The sequence below is a fragment of the Myotis lucifugus genome, unplaced genomic scaffold (genome assembly GCF_000147115.1).
Source record: "Myotis lucifugus unplaced genomic scaffold, Myoluc2.0 scaffold_160, whole genome shotgun sequence".
NCBI lineage: Eukaryota > Metazoa > Chordata > Mammalia > Chiroptera > Vespertilionidae > Myotis > Myotis lucifugus.
In genome coordinates, this window is record NW_005871208.1 from 2,133,434 (window position 1) to 2,149,198 (window position 15,765).

Genomic DNA, 15,765 nt, shown 5'->3' on the forward strand with positions numbered 1-15,765 from the left:
TCTTGGCATAGCAAATTACCATTTATTATGGGTTTAATTGTGTCCCTCCCTAAATTCATGTGGAAGTTCTAACCCCCATTACCTCAAATGCAATCTTATTTAGGATTACAGTCATTGCAGATCTAATTAGTTAAGATAAAGCCATGTCCTAGTTGGTGTGGCTCAGTTTGTTGGAGCACCATGCATCTACCAAAAGGTCTTGGGTTTGATTCCCAAACAGGGCACATACCTGATTTGTGGGTTTCATCCCCGGTCAGCGTATGCCTGAGAAGCAACTGATCCATGTTTCTTTCACACATCAATGTTTCTCTCTCTCCCCCTCCCCCTTCTTCTTTCTCTAAAATCAATAAAAAGCATGTCCTTGGGTGAGGATTAAACAAAAATGTTTAAAAATATATAGGTAAGGTCATACTAGGGCAGGGTAGGTTCCTAATCCATGACTGGTATCCTTATAAAAACGGAAATTTGGTCACAGATAGCACACAGGAACAATGCCATTTGAATATGAAGGCATAAATCTACAAGTCAAGGAATGCCAAAGATGAGCAGCAAACCACTAGAAGCTAGGGACAAGACATGAAACAGATTCTGCCTCACAGGCATCAGAAAGAACCAACTCTGCCAACACAATGATCTGGACTTTTAGCCTCCAGAACTGTGAGATAATAAATTTCTAAGCCACTCAGTTTCTGATACTTTGTTATGGCAGTCCTAACAAACTAATACATCATCTGTGTGACCTTGGACAAATTATTTTATCTTGCTAATGTCTAGTGTCCTAATTTGTAAAATGAGGGTAATTGTACTTACCTAATAGGGTGGTCACAAGGATTAAAATGAAGTGGCATTTGCGCAACACCAGGCATAAGCAGGCACTACATAAATATTATTTTGCATTTGTGAAACACTAATGCTACCCAAGGAAAATGGGATACTTCTGAAGACTTTTGGAAAGGCTGACAGCAGCTATCAGGGTCATGTGCAGTATACAACCTAAAAGTAACAGGATGGAGATGATCCCTTTTTCCTGTTGGATTCCTTAGAGAAGAGCCCCAGGGTTGCCTTGCTCCCTGTGAAAATATAGCTTCTTGTGGGATAGAACACTAATACAAGAACCAAAAGTACCCTAAAAGGCAGGAAGATTGAGGCTAACCAACATCCTGTAGTGGGATAAAGGTAGGAAGGGAAGGAGGTGAACAAAGCTAGAGAAGAATGGGCCAGATGCCTTAGGCCCTCCAGGCTTCCCAGCTCACTTCCTTAGGTAAAAGATTTAGGCTGGGGGTTGTCCTCTCCTCAGCTTCATAAGGGAAACCCAACAGAGGCCTCACCAGTCTCTGGAATGCCTAGTCCTTTCAGGCAGGGAGTACCTCGCCAAAGCAAACAATCCCAGCTCTACGATTGTGCTTTGGCTGGGTTAGGGTAGAACAAAGATCCCTTTCTTTCCTTCCCCAACTCTATGGCTCCAGCCAAAGGCACTGTTTACACAATCTTCCTGGTGAAGAATTTGTTCCTTTTCTCTCTATGTTGCAGTTGGGAAAGATTGACTCCCTCCTTGCCTGTTCCTTTTCTCCAGACCCCAATACCTGAATCTAAAAAACTGTCCAGATTTGTCAGCATACTTAGTAACTCCAGGCTCTTTTTTGATGTAACAGAGAACTTCAAAGTTTTAGTGGCAGAAAGTCTGGCTGGGAAAGGGAGACTGATTGGAGAGATCAGGAGCCTAGCTTGTCTCCATTCTAATTTTGTTTATTCCTCCCTCTCATTCCCAAGAAATTCCTAGGCTTTCCCAGATCCATTTCTATGAGTGAATCAAATAATAAAATCCAGGGCAGACTTGAGTTCCTTCTTTGAAAGGATGATAAGGTGGGTAGGATGAAAATAGTGTTTTCTAGTGGGAAAAGTTTTTTTCAGTCTTTAGTTTACTAACTCCAGCAGCACATGTTTCTCTCAAGCTCTAAAAACAAAAGAAGGAGAAAAGGAAGCCCCAGAGTGGTAGTCTAATTTTAGTACTGGCAGAGAATTCTAGTGTTAAGTTACTCCTGATAAAATGGGTGACTAAGAAACAGCAGAGATAGAGATAATTTACAAGACCTAGGTTTCCAATAAGAAGTTTTAAAAATCTAATTTTACTTACTTCTATGAAATCTCCAGGAGGCACATCTCAAAGAAATGTGCCAATTTCACACAAGGGAAGGAACTTAAAGTACAAAGAGTTAACCCAAAGTGACTTGAACCTAGGATTCTGGGACTTTCAATCTGGTCAACTCCACAGGGCCAAGCTACTTTCTGAAAATTTTATGGGTCTTTTGCACTGCACAAATTTTCCCTGAGCAAAATCCCCACTGACTATTCTCTTGTTGCTAAGGGAGTTATGGGCTAGCTGTTTGTTACCCTTTGCAGCTATGTTTTGGAAACTTAAAAGTAACTGTTCCAGCTGTTAGGAGATGTGGATGGAAATGCCTTAGAAGTACAAAGGAGATACAAGTCTATTTAGGCTCAGATACCATACCTACACATATACACAACCCCATGCCCCTGCTGTCAGCAAGATCTGCATAGTTCCTTTCTGTAAAAGGAGCTACACAGTTCCTGGAAGGCTCTAATCCACAATAGTTAAAAATATCTATCTTGGAGACAGATGAGCCAACTAAGCTGAGCCTGCTCAGGAACCCAGGAAATGAGCAGAGGGCTAAAATGAAATCAGGAGTAGACAAAATGCTACCTATCTGCAAGATAACAACAGGGATGGTAATTATAAGAAAAAAAGGTCACCCGGGCAGGTGTGACTCAGTTTTTTGGGCATCTTCCTGTGCACTAAAAGGTTTCCAATTCGATTCCAGTCAAGGCATATGCCCAGGTTCTGGGCTTGATCCCCTGTAGGGGGCATGCAGGAGGCAGCCCATTGCATCAATGTTTCTCTCTCTCCCTCTCCCTTCCTCTCCCTCTAAAAATCAATAAAATATCTTCCAAAAAAAAGAAAGAAAAAAAAAAGGTCAGCGCCAGGCTGATGGTAATTGCCAAATAAAGGGTAGTGCTTCTACCAGTACTTCTTTTTTTTTTTTTTAAATATATTTTATTGATTTTTTACAGAGAGGAGGAGAGAGGGATAGTTAGAAACATCGATCAGCTGCCTCTTGCACGCCCCCTACTGGGGATGTGCCCAAAACCAAGGTACATGCCCTTGACCGGAATCGAACCTGGGAGGGACCCTTGAGACCACAGGCTGATGCTCTATCCGCTGAGCCAAACCGGTTAGGGCCTACCAGTACTTCTTTAAAAAAAGAAGAAAGAGCCCAGCTGGCATGGCTCAGTGGTTGATCATCAACCTGTGAGCCAGGAGGTCACAGCTTGATTCCTGGCCAGGGCACATGGCTAGGTTGCAGGCTTGAACCCCAGTGTGGGGCATGCAGGAGACAGCTGATTGATGATTCTCTCTCATCATTGATGTTTCTATCTCTTTCTCTCTCTCCCTCTCCCTTCCTTTCTGAAATTAATAAAAATATATTTTAACATTATTAAAAAAGAAGAAAGAAGCCCTAGCCGGTTTGACTCAGTGGATAGAGCATCGGCCTGTGGACCAAAGGGACCGGGGTTTGATTCTGGTGAAGGGCACGTACCTTGGTTGCAGGCTCCTCCAGGGCCAGGGCCCTGGTGGGGGCTTGTGCAGGAGGCAACCAATTGATGTGTTTCTGTCTTTCCCTCTTTCTTCCATTCTCCCTAAAAATCAATGGAAAAATGTCCTTGGGTGAGGATTAACAAAACAAAACAAAACAAAACAAAACAAAACAAAGAAAGAAAAGCAAGTCAATAGCCTTCACTACAAAATCTAAAAAACTGTCCAGATTTGTCTTTCCCTTTCCTCCAATGATATCGCGGTCCTACCTTGTGATGTGGCATTATACAAGTTTTGGTAATGGGTTTCTATTCTGTTTTATCACTTTCTACCTAGATAACCTCGAAGACTAAATCATGGTTCTAGAACAGTGATGGCGAACCTTTTGAGCTCGGTGTGTCAGCATTTTGAAAAACCCTAACTTAACTCTGGTGCCATGTCACACATAGAAATTTTTTGATATTTGCAACCATAGTAAAACAAAGATTTATATTTTTGATATTTATTTTATATATTTAAATGCCATTTAACAAAGAAAAATCAACCAAAAAAATGAGTTTGCGTGTCACCTCTGACACGCGTGTCATAGGTTCGCCATCACTGTTCTAGAACCTGAGTCTTAGTTTTGTCATCTGTTAAAATAAGAAAAAAATATCTACTTCACACAAATGAAATAGCTATAGTAAAAGAACATGACATACAATTTTTGCTTAAAGGTCTTTTTATGTTGAACCCTTCTGAGCTAGATTAAATTAAGTTAGAAGGGTCAAAGAAGTCAAATTTTAGAGTTTCCTTTCAATGCAAGATTCAGATGAAACTTCATTTCTTTTGCAGATTAGAAGACTACACTTATATTTGCTTTTTATTGCTACATAACAAATGACCACAAGCTTAGTGGTTTAAAACAACAGCCACTTAAATATTTAATGTCAACTGTAATTGAAAAATAATAAAACACATCTATCAAGGCAGGCTTGACTGGGTTCTCTGCTTAGGGTCTCACAAAGTCTAAGTCAAGGTACTGACTGGATTAAGCTCTTATCTAGAGGTTCTGAGAGAATCCAAGTTCACTCAGGCTGTTGGCAGAATTCAGTTTCTTTCTTTAAAAAAAAAAAAAAAAAAATATATATATATATATATATATATATATATATATATATATATATAATTGATTTCAGAGAGGAAGGGAGATAGAAACATCAATGATGAAAGAGACTCATTAATTGGCTGCCTCCTACACACCCCCTACTGGATATCGAATCCGAAACCCAGGAATGTGCCCTGACCAGGAATCGAACCATGACCTCCTGGTTCAAAGGTCAACACTCAACCACAGAGCCACACCAGCCAGGCAGATTCAGTTTCTTAAAGTTATAGGACTGAGGTCCCCATTTCCTTGCTGGCTTTTGGTTAGGGTTCAATTTTAGCTCTTAGAGACCACTTTCCAGTCCTTGCATATGGTCCCCTCCATCTTTAAAGTCAGAAATGGCACATCTTCCTTCATATTCTCTCTGATTTCTCCTGGCGCCTGAGAAAGCTCTTTGCTTTTAAGGGCTCATGTGATTAGAACAGGTCCACAGGGACAATCTTACCCTTAGTCAACTGTGCCATGTAATGCAACATAACCATAGGCATAATATCCAATCAAATTCACAGGTTCTGAGGATTAGAGCAGGACATTTTAGGTCATTTAAAAAATTCTGCCTACCATAGCACTTATTTAAAAGATGAGAGAAAATGATCTCTTTTGGGGTTTAGGGAGAGAGGAAGAAGTGGGAATAAACTATCTAACCATTTACACTACTAAGAGAAGCCAAGTATTTGAGAAGAGGCCTGACCTTATCCCTGGTATTCTATCCATCATGTACTCTGCCATTTATAAAGTGACTGCTTTAATCACAATGTACTAGTACTCACAGTGCCTCGAGATAAAGACATTTTAAGGAATGCCTGGGGACTAAAAAAATTTTCCCATGTCTTAGTTTTTCCTCATCAAACTGTCAGAACATAAGTGTGTTCTAATACATGTTGGAAAATGCATATCTTTAGATATAGCTCAATAAAGACAAAGTTTCATTGCTCAAAACTTGGAGGACTAGGACAATATTCTGTACTCACCAGTGTGATGCTACTCTTCTTTGTCTATTTCAGAATTCAACTCACATATTCCTTCATGTCATCTCTCTTGAATGGAATTAAGAAGGCAGAGTAGCCTTTAGGTTCCTGGACACCAACTTAAGCTAAGTCAAGAGAGTTGTTTCCTTAAGAGCTCTCTCCTCATGATGATCTGAAAAGGCTTCCAACTAATAAATCCATCCTGAAAGGGAGACTGGAACAGGGTTCATTACCGCTTTTCAGCATTTAGATGATTTCTGATTAGGAAGGCACAAACCTAGACACTTCTCCCCTGGTACTGAAGAAACACAACTGACTCTTGAAACTGAGGAATAAGAGGGAAGTAAGCCTTGCTGCCTTCAGAATCCCAGAATTCTCTCCCCATATGCTTTACAGCCAGACTTTAAATTTTAGATGGTCTATGATAACCCTAATAGGATAAGCTGTCTAGAAAATGCCCATAATATACTCTGAACTCCCATGAAAAATGAGAAAGCAAATTAAAATCAATAAACATTAGACTTTGATGGCACCATCCTTTCCAAATACTCAGTGTAACTCTGTTGCACACAAATAATTCCTAGGATGAGAATTATTATCCTTATTTACTATATTGGGAGAAACTGAGGTCCTAGAAAAAGTTATTGGTTAGTGATCTGCTCATTGTCACATGGACAGTGGTATAAGAGAGATTAGAACTAATATCTCCTAATTTCAAATCATGTGCACTTTCTAACTACAAGGACAGGTAGAAAGCTTTCACTCCATGTTATCAAAATTGGAAAAATTTTCAGCAAATTTGCTCTTGGGCCCTCTCTACTAAAACACAGCACTCCTCCACCCCTTTTTGTTGGCAACTTGTGTTGCCATCTCTCTTGGGGCCTGAAAGAGGATCCAGGTTGCCTGACTCCTCTTGAAGAAATTTGCTTCCAAGCTTCTTGCAGCACTATCTCATCATTCACCTCAAGAGAGAACAAAAACACGTGGGCCACCAAGCTGTGCTGTCTCTAAGCACCTAAGTGGTTAGGGGGTTAGTGAGATTCAATCCCAAAGAGAGGGTCAAGGAAAGAAAATAGATTACTCTGATCTGATGACTCGGGAAAGGGATGGGCAACTAAGGCTCCTAACAGAGGTTCAAACTCAGGGGACTCAAACAAAAGGAGGGGTATTCCTCATTTCCAAATATATAGATACCTTCCACATACTCTTGACTGGAGAAGTTTTTGTGAGGTCCACTTTGAGCCCCACAGCCCAGAATAGTTATTTGGGGATAGTATAGCAATCTGAAAGCCAACTCTAGATAGGATTCCTATCAACCCCTGATCACAATAGCAAAAGGGCAAGGGTGAATGAATTGGGGTGACCTGTTTCCTGAGTATCTGTCTAGCCTGGGACCAAGCCTCTGCTCTGGGCTTTAATTTTATAGTCATCAACTGAACCAAAATAAAATACATTGTGGTCATATACATTATCATTTCTGAAAGGATTTTATTTACTCAGTTATTTCAGATATAAGATAAAGCTTATTTAAGGTTGACCTAGCCTTTAGAAAATATAATTCTTTACCAACCTGATACTAACTCCACTGTCCAAGTCCCTATTGATGGCATTTTAGTTTTGTTTTTTAAATCCTTATCCAAGGATTATTTTTCCCATTGATTTAAAAAATATTTTTTTATTGATTTCAGAGAGGAAGGGAGAGGGATAGAAACATCAGTCAGAGAATCATTAATTGGCTGCCTCCTGTACACCCCCTACTGAGGATTGAGACCGCAATCTGGGCATGTGCCCTTGACCGGAATTAAACCTGGGGTCCTTCAGTCCACAGGCCAATACTCTCTCCACTGAGCCAAACCCACTAGGGCCCTACTGATGCGTTTTTAAGGGAAAAGATTCGTTTGCTTATTTTGCCCTTTCTTTCTTGGAAAAATAAGTCACCAGCAACACTAGGCTTCGGAGAGTCCCACGAAACCAACAGTATGGCAGTCTTACATTCTGGGCTACAAGACATAATCCTTGTTCTAGTTCTAGCTTTGCTAGTGAATGTTCCTGAGAGTCCTTGACCTCTCAAAGCCTGTTTCACTTATGAAGTGAGGTGGTTGGTTTAGATAATTAAATAAAAAAATGTGACTAGATACTGCTGAGATGCACCATGTGAGATATTTCTAGAAATACAAAGATGAACAAGACATAGTCTTTTTCCAAGAAACTTGACAATCTAATATGGAAGATAAGGCACATACAAATCCATAATTTATCATAGACCATATAAGCATTATAAAGGATATGTATGTATTCTACAGTCCTTTATGAGTTAATGTTCATTTGACTGATGGTGAATGGAAACCAGGTAAGAGCTTCATGGAGGAAGAGGTAGCATTTAAGCTACATCTTTCAGGATAATAGGGAGAGTTTGAAAAAGAGAAAAGTGAGCAAAGATTCAGAGAAAGAAAGCAGAGATGGCCAAAGGGCAAGGCCTGAAGATAGAAGGACAGGAACACAGGTGAAATATTTAGAAAATGACAATTAGTTCACTTTTGCTAGTGTATGGAATAAAACATGAAGCTGAGAAAATTGAGGTCAGACTGTTTTTGAATTGGTAAATGGCAAAACCAGTCCTATGCTTAAGGAGGATTGACTTGGCAGTGGTGGGTAGAAGTAAATGCTAAAGGGAAGAGACTAGAGGCAGGCCAGTTATGAGGTTACTGCAACAGACCAGGTTGGTGGCAATGAGGGACTGAGCCAGGATAGCCACAGTGGGAACAGAGAGCCCATTAGTCATAATTTTAAGCAAGCACTTAAGCTGCCACTGACCCAATCAAGTAACAGGCCATGGCAGGTGAAAATTATTATCAAATTGTTACCTAATTTGAATAAAGCTGTCCCTGACACAGCTTGAAGAACAAGGGAGGCAAGACCCATGTTGAGTTTAGAATCATCACCACCCTTGAGGCCTTATACTCTCACCAAGGCACTCAGCCAACTGTGGAAAAGAAATATACACAGGAGACTCAAGAAACATCTTATTAATACAGTATTTATTTGTCTTCCTTCTGTCAAACCCTGAGCCAACCACTTTCCCCAGGCTGCCTAGGGAGGTATAGGAAAAGGAACATACAGGGCAGACAAGACACGGGAAAAAGAACTATGGGAGGTGGAGACGGCTCCTTCACATGGCGAAGAGGATGAGAAAGGCCACCATCAGGCAAAAGAGCCCCATGGCCTCTGAGAGGGCAAAGCCCAGAATGGCGTAGGAGAAGAGCTGTTGCTTCAGAGAAGGGTTCCTGGGAGAAGGGGAAGAAAAAAGACTGAATTTCTAGTCCACATAAAGAAAAGTATAAACATCAAAGGTGGGCTCAGGGAGAATTCATCTCCTCAAGCTCATCTTATGAAACAATTCTCTCAGGGTGATACTATCATTCCCAAATTCTTGACCTGACACATCAAGGGCTCTACAGAGACTAAATGAGGGGAGTGGACCATCCAAAATCGTGTAACATGGCCCAGGCATGAACATTACCACCTCTACTGGGTCACCCATATCATTGTCATAACTTAAGACCTCTGGGCCTGGACACTTACCTATCCAGGGCCCAACCAGGATGGAAGAGGTATCTGGAGTGGCAGGGCCTATCATAGTATTTTCAAACTTTAAACAGCAGAACCCCCAAATACGAAACATATAAAAGCCAAAATGCAAAGGTAAAAAAAGTGGGGGATTGTAAAAGTTTGTTTGACTGGTCTCCCCTTCATTCTTCTAAGTCAGTCTCTGGGGTATACCCTCAGAACTTTAGGGCTTTAAGAACACAATTAGAAAAACAGTGTTCTAGAGGACAAGGGAGTCTGAGGAAAACACTACCTTCTCTCATTTCAAAATAGTCAAAAGATTTTGGACTTTAAGAAGTTACAGATAGCCTATGGCCGTGGTCGGCAAACTGCGGCTCGCGAGCCACACGCGGCTCTTTGGCCCCTTGAGTGTGGCTCTTCCTAAGCCTTAGGAGTACCCTAATTAAGTTAATAACAATGTACTTACCTATATAGTTTAAGTTTAAAAAATTTGGCTCTCAAAATAAATTTCAATCATTGTACTGTTGATATTTGGCTCTGTTGACTAATGAGTTTGCCGACCACTGGCCTATGGGGTTTAGATGATATGAATCAAAATGGTATAAGGAACTCCCAACTCTGAAAGCCAATATATAATTTCTATTTCCCTTACTCTGTCATTTCTGGAAGCCTTCATGGTAAAGTAAAGCAACACCAGCTTTTTAACAGAATTCTGGACACAGAAGCAGTTAGGCTTCTTGTTTCACACAAACCCTAAAACAAACTCATTTTTCCAAAGACATTAAGAGAACTTGAGGGCCTCTAGAGAATTAATTTAGTTTTAACAGCAAGGTGCCCAGAATAGGTGGGGACCAAATAGTCCCAAGTGTCAGGGAGCAGTGGGCCTGGCTGCGGAGGCAGTTTTCCCAGGAGTGACAGAGGGGAATTCTCAGAGATGGGGGAAAATAGCAGTGAAACACCCTACTGACTCTAGAGGGGCTCTAGACAAGGGGTTGCAAACTTTTTCTGTAAAGGGCCGGACAGTAAATATTTTAGTTTTTACAGGTCACATATGGTCTCTGTTGCCTTTTTTTCATGACCCTTTAAAAAAATGTAAAACCCATTCCTAGCTCAGCTATAAAAACCGAGTTATGGCCCACCTACCTTAGTTTGCCTACTCCTGCTCTAAACCAAAGCTGTTCAATAATGTATATTTGCACTGTCTAGTACAGTAGTCGCTAGTCACATGTGGCTACTGACCACTTGAAATACGGCCAGTGTGACTGAAAAACAAAAAACTTAAACTTGATGTACTTTTAATTATTTGAAATTTAAATTCAAATAGCCACATATAGGTTAGTGGCTACTATATAGGATAATGTAGCTCTAGATCCCCAAATATTTCTGTCCAAACCTTTGGGAAACACATCAGAGACAAATGGAGGGGCCATCTTACCTGGCATAACCAATGATGAGGCTCCCAAACACAGTCCCAATTCCAGCCCCAGAGCCTGCCACCCCTACTGTGGCAGCCCCAGCCCCAATGAACTTGGCTGCTGTGTCGATGTCCCTTGAAATGGCACTGGTTTGGAAGCTACGGCTAGAAATAAGCGAGGTCAGGGGACGTGGGGCTGCCAAGCTGCTGAGGCTCTGTGAAGAGGAGAAATATAGGAGATAAAATTTTTAGGAATCCCCTTTTGCTTTGCAAACTTTTGTAACACTTAAAGAAAGCTTTATGCTGTCAAATCCCATGCCCCCCCCCCACCAAAAAAACCAGAAAATCTTTTTACTTTCTAGAAAACTTCCTAAAATGCTGCCAAGAAAAACTTTTTAATGCAAGAGGTGAACTTCAAATACCTTTAAAATTCAAGTATGCTTTCTAAGATCAAAATCCTAGCCCGTGCTTGGTGCCTCGAAGAGATCATCTTTCTGGGACTAAATGTTCCAAATGAAGTCTGTAAATTAGGCCAAGTAATGGCAGTCATCAGTAGCACACATAAGCATGTGTTACCAGTGCCAGAGCTGGAACGCTAGAGCATATATGCTACCAACTGCTCTGCATCTCCACCTAAAACCAACGGCCTCGATTCTTCACTAATTTTCCTGTGATGACTCCCCCTACTGGTTCTTCTAGGTAAACACTCGCCACTCCTTACTCCCAAACCACAGGCCCAATTCCACCTATAAGGTACCTCATCTGTCAGTGTCTCTGGTCGTTTCAGCACCACTGCAGACATTGACCGGCTCAGCTGAGAGGTGCTCCGGACCTAGCAGGAATGACACAAGGGCAAGAAAGTCAAGGAAGGCTCTGGAGAGGAGTTTTAGAACCATCCTAAGTTGTTATTCAATGCCCCTTTCATTCTTTCAAATTTAAATCAGAATGTTGGATCATTCTTTTACTTTTAGCTAATTCTAGATTGAAGAACCTCACCATTTCTCTCTTGCTTCCCAGGCTTCACCTTTGCTTTAAGAAAAGGAAGTCTACTTTTTGAGGGGCTACCCTCACTGTATCCTTTCACAGGCCTTGAGAATGGGAAAAGATATAAGCCTCAGAAGGATTTGCTTCACTCAATAAGAGATATATGTTGGTACTGGCTAGCCCATAAGAAGGAACCCAATGACTAGAGTTATCTTTCCCTAAACACATCCTTCTAAAGATAGGCACGAAGACCCATGCTGTAAATTCACCACCTTCTGTCAGCCTTTCTAACCTCAAGCCAGTATCTCCAAGGCAGACAACATATACCTAGATTCATCTTAGCTCTGTAATCAGCTGGGTGACCTTAGGATAGTCACTTATATATAAGCCTGTTTTCTCCTCTTCAAATGGGAATAATCTATTTCAGGGTTGACTTGAAAAGTAAAAAAGGTTGTGTAGCCCTAGCTGGTTTGGCTCAGTGGATAGAGCGTTGGCCTGTGGACTCAAGGGTCCTGGGTTCAATTCCAGTCAAGGGCAGGCTCCTCCCTGGCCGGGCCCTGGTCAGGTCACATGCAGGAGGCAACCAATCGATGCGTTTTTCTCACACTGGTGTTTTGTTTCTGTCTTTCCCTCTCTCTTCCAGTCTCCCTAAAAATCAATGGAAAAATATCCTCGGGTGAGAATTAACAACAAAAAAAGATTGTGTATACAAACTGGCAAACTCAGAGCCAGGCATAGTAAGTGCTCAATAAATAGTACCCACCAATAGCACCACTTCCACCATTTAATAATTTGTAATTTCTTCCATGCTAGAGCTTTTGAGTAAAAGATTTTTCCAATGAGTATTTACATGTATGTTAGCTTCCCACCCAAATTTAAGCTCCCAGAGGGTCTGTTAGTTATGGCTCTCCGACAGGACAAAATCCTGTACACAGTGCATACTCAATGCAAGTTAGGCAATCTACTTCATGTTTACCATTTCTGGCTGGGTTCCAGTTTACAGACAGTTTTAGGGTATAAATAACCTGATCTCAGTCTAGATTCTCATTCATACTCTTCTAAGATTGGTGGACGAGAAGAATTAACTGGCCTCCAAAGGATATGGAGCAGGTAAACATTCTCTCTCCTGTCAGGCTAGCATAGCAAAGGATCTTCCCCCAGCCCAACTGTAAAGAATAAGGTGTTGCAAGGAAGAGACAAGATGCCCCTCTTGAAAAGTCTCCTAGAAAAGGCAGGTACTCACCAAGGAGGGGGCGGAGACAAACTTGGTGCAGGCATACATTTTCAGGGGATGAGGGGAGCTGGAATTACAGAAGCACACTGTGAACACTGTCCTTGCTCACCAAATGACATTTTTATTAGAAGAAAAGGGGCTCTGGAAAATTTAAATGGCCCCGAGACCAGAGTGACTGACCTCATCTTAAAAGAGATGGAATCAGAACTCTGAAGTCAAGATTTCCTTATAATCAAGTGACTTCCCTGGTCTGAGCAAGTAGCCACCTGGTCCGTTTTAAGACCCATTATTTACTTCCATAGCCTCGTGAGTTGGGGTTGTCAAGAGGAAATTTGCTCAGTGTCCTTTGCCTAAGTTTTCCTCAGTTTCTATTCAAAAGGAACCCTTTTCAAGACCTCATTATCTGGGCCTAACAAAGTTGCCCTGTAAAGACTTTGGGGAGTTATTTGTAGAAGACCAAAACACTGGAAGGGTCGCCAGTGATCTTCTAATTATTTTAAGCATTTGATTCTTCATTTCCTATATCAATTAACAGGGTGAGGAAGATCAATGAGGAACTTTGCCATTACTCTAATTAGCAACCACTGTTAAAGTATTCATTTTCACCATCACTCGAAGGGGCATTCAATTTTGTATACACAAGATCTAAAACAATGCTGACACTCTGTAGGTGCCTATGTTGGTAGAACTGAACTTATCTGAGAGGTACTGGTGAGTTAAACATCTAAAGGCAGGGTTTTTCCAAGTGAAGTGAGAGGCCCACCTGAAATAATTATCTAGGTGTAAGGATGGTGTATGTATTAAAAATGCATATTCTTGGGTCTCACCCCAGTGGTTCTCAACCTTCTGGCCCTTTAAATACAGTTCCTCATGTTGTGACCCAACCATAAAATTATTTTTGTTGCTACTTCATAACTGTAATGTTGCTACTGTTATGAATCGTAATGTAAATATCTGATATGCAGGATGGTCTTAGGCGAACCCTGTGAAAGGGTCGTTCGACCGCCAAAGGGGTTGCGACCCACAGGTTGAGAACCGCTGCCTTACACCTTCCTGGCCAAGATCTCCGGGGTTAAGGCCAGCACCTGTATTTCAAACAAGCTTCCCACGTGATTCCATACTATAAAGGCACCATCTAAAAACCAATCTTAAATTATGACAATGGTAAAGTCAGGACTTTAACTCTTCTTACTAATAAATGAAAGCTTTATAGCATGCTAAAGGTTAAAATACTGATTTCTTAGGCCTGTTAAGTGACACTTCCTTAAAGGAGCTGGACTCCTATTTTCCTAGGTTACTCTTCTGAATCCAGAATCTCTTAAGTTACTTTTAGGTTAATGGATGTCTTCAACTCTCATCCTGTCAAGAACTCCGATTTCTGCCCATCTTTAACTCTAACCTAACTTTGTGCTGAACTATTCAGGTTTTCTTGGGTCAAATCCAAAATCTCTTTAAAGCTTAAAAAAAGGGAGGACTGGTTTTTCCCAAGGATTAAACCTCAATATCATCATTTGTAAAATGCAGTTCTCGGGAAGATTAAATGGAATGACTGATGTAAAGAGCTTAATGTGGTGCTGGCCCACGGTAAGACCACACCCAAGGGTGGCAATTAAGGAGCTGCGAGAAGTGCTGATTGCTCCTTGGCCACCTAACCTGGCCAGTCTGCAGCTGCGCCTGCCACACCCCAGGCAACGGTACCATCCGGAACCCAGGACCTAAGTCACCACAGGTCTCCTCCTCCTGTAGACCAGTCACTGAGTTACTGGACTTCACCATCCCCTCCTTACACTTTCTTTTTCCTCTGGAGGGCAGAGTCAGGGACTCTCACTAAGCCCTTGATGGAAGCGGGCAGGTGCACATTATCCCATGCAGGTCCCACCCTACCCTCTGGGCCTGCTGCCCCCACAGAAAACCTCACTATCAGTCCACTGTGTTCCCCCAACTTCACCGCGGTGAAAGGAAGAGAACGGCACTGGAAGACAACCCAAGGTTCCAAAGAAACCGGCCTCTTTCCTGCAATAGCTCTCCCAGATCACAGCCTGAACAGTTTTGACTGTTTTGTTCACTTCTACCACGTTCACGGCTTACTTTTTTAAATGGAGGGGTGCTGACTAGAGGCTTTGGATGATCCACTATCTCCATTGCTCGGCACCTGAGGTCCTGAAGTCTGGAGGTTTCAGGATAAGGCAGGCACGGGGTAAGGATGAGAGGATAAAGCAGAGATTGGAGGGGAGAGTCTAGGGGTTGTGATAACTCTGAGAGGGCAAGAGGGTAAGAAAAGAGCGTTTGTAAGGGCTGAGTCAGGACAGGTGAAGTGAGCAGTCTGGCATTTGACTTTCGCCAGCTCCAACGCGCCCTCCCACAGCGAGTCATCCAAGATGGCGCCAGGCCCGCGCGGCTGGAGGTCAACGGCACACGGAAGGGGCAGATCTTAAGACACGGGGATACCGGGAGCGAGGAAGGGCGTGAGGCCCCGGGTGGGAGCATGCAAGGTACCGGCCTCAAAGCAACCGCGCGAGGGAGGGTATCCCGCGCGCGTGCGCGGCGCAAGCGGGCACGAGGGCCCAAGCCTTACCTGCTCCCAGTGCAGAGAAGACAGAGAGGGGCGGGGGGGCTGGAATAGCGAAAGGAAGGCTTCGCGCATGCGCGGCCCGGACCAACGAGTCGCTCCGCCAAGGATAGAGTGACTGCAATGTGGAGGCGGCTCAGGCGCCACAGCGCCGCCTGCCACCTCGGTGGCGGCATCCGGCCAGTCGCTCCACCTGGCGTTGTAGAGGAGAAACTGCAGGCGGAGCGGCTGCAGAAATAGGGATAACTCCGCTGTGTAAGCCAACCCGT

At 42.5% G+C, this 15,765-nt stretch overlaps 1 protein-coding gene across 2 annotated transcripts; it reads right to left on the reverse strand.

The window, feature by feature from the left end:
- Window positions 1–8,747: 8,747 nt before the first annotated feature.
- On the reverse strand, window positions 8,748–15,520 carry ATP5MC2 (ATP synthase membrane subunit c locus 2). 2 transcript variants are annotated; one of them, XM_023759725.1, is made up of 6 exons: window positions 15,503–15,520; window positions 15,016–15,094; window positions 12,937–12,994; window positions 11,467–11,541; window positions 10,731–10,924; window positions 8,748–9,012 (listed from the first exon to the last, which is right to left on the reverse strand). In XM_023759725.1, the coding sequence occupies exons 3-6, from the start codon at window positions 12,973–12,975 to the stop codon at window positions 8,898–8,900; spliced, it is 423 nt and encodes a 140-aa protein (XP_023615493.1). In that variant the 5' UTR covers window positions 12,976–12,994; window positions 15,016–15,094; window positions 15,503–15,520; the 3' UTR covers window positions 8,748–8,897. The 2 variants fall into 2 exon arrangements, with proteins under 2 accessions (XP_023615493.1, XP_023615492.1); XM_023759724.1 differs by having other exon boundaries at window positions 15,016–15,182.
- Window positions 15,521–15,765: the final 245 nt, after the last annotated feature.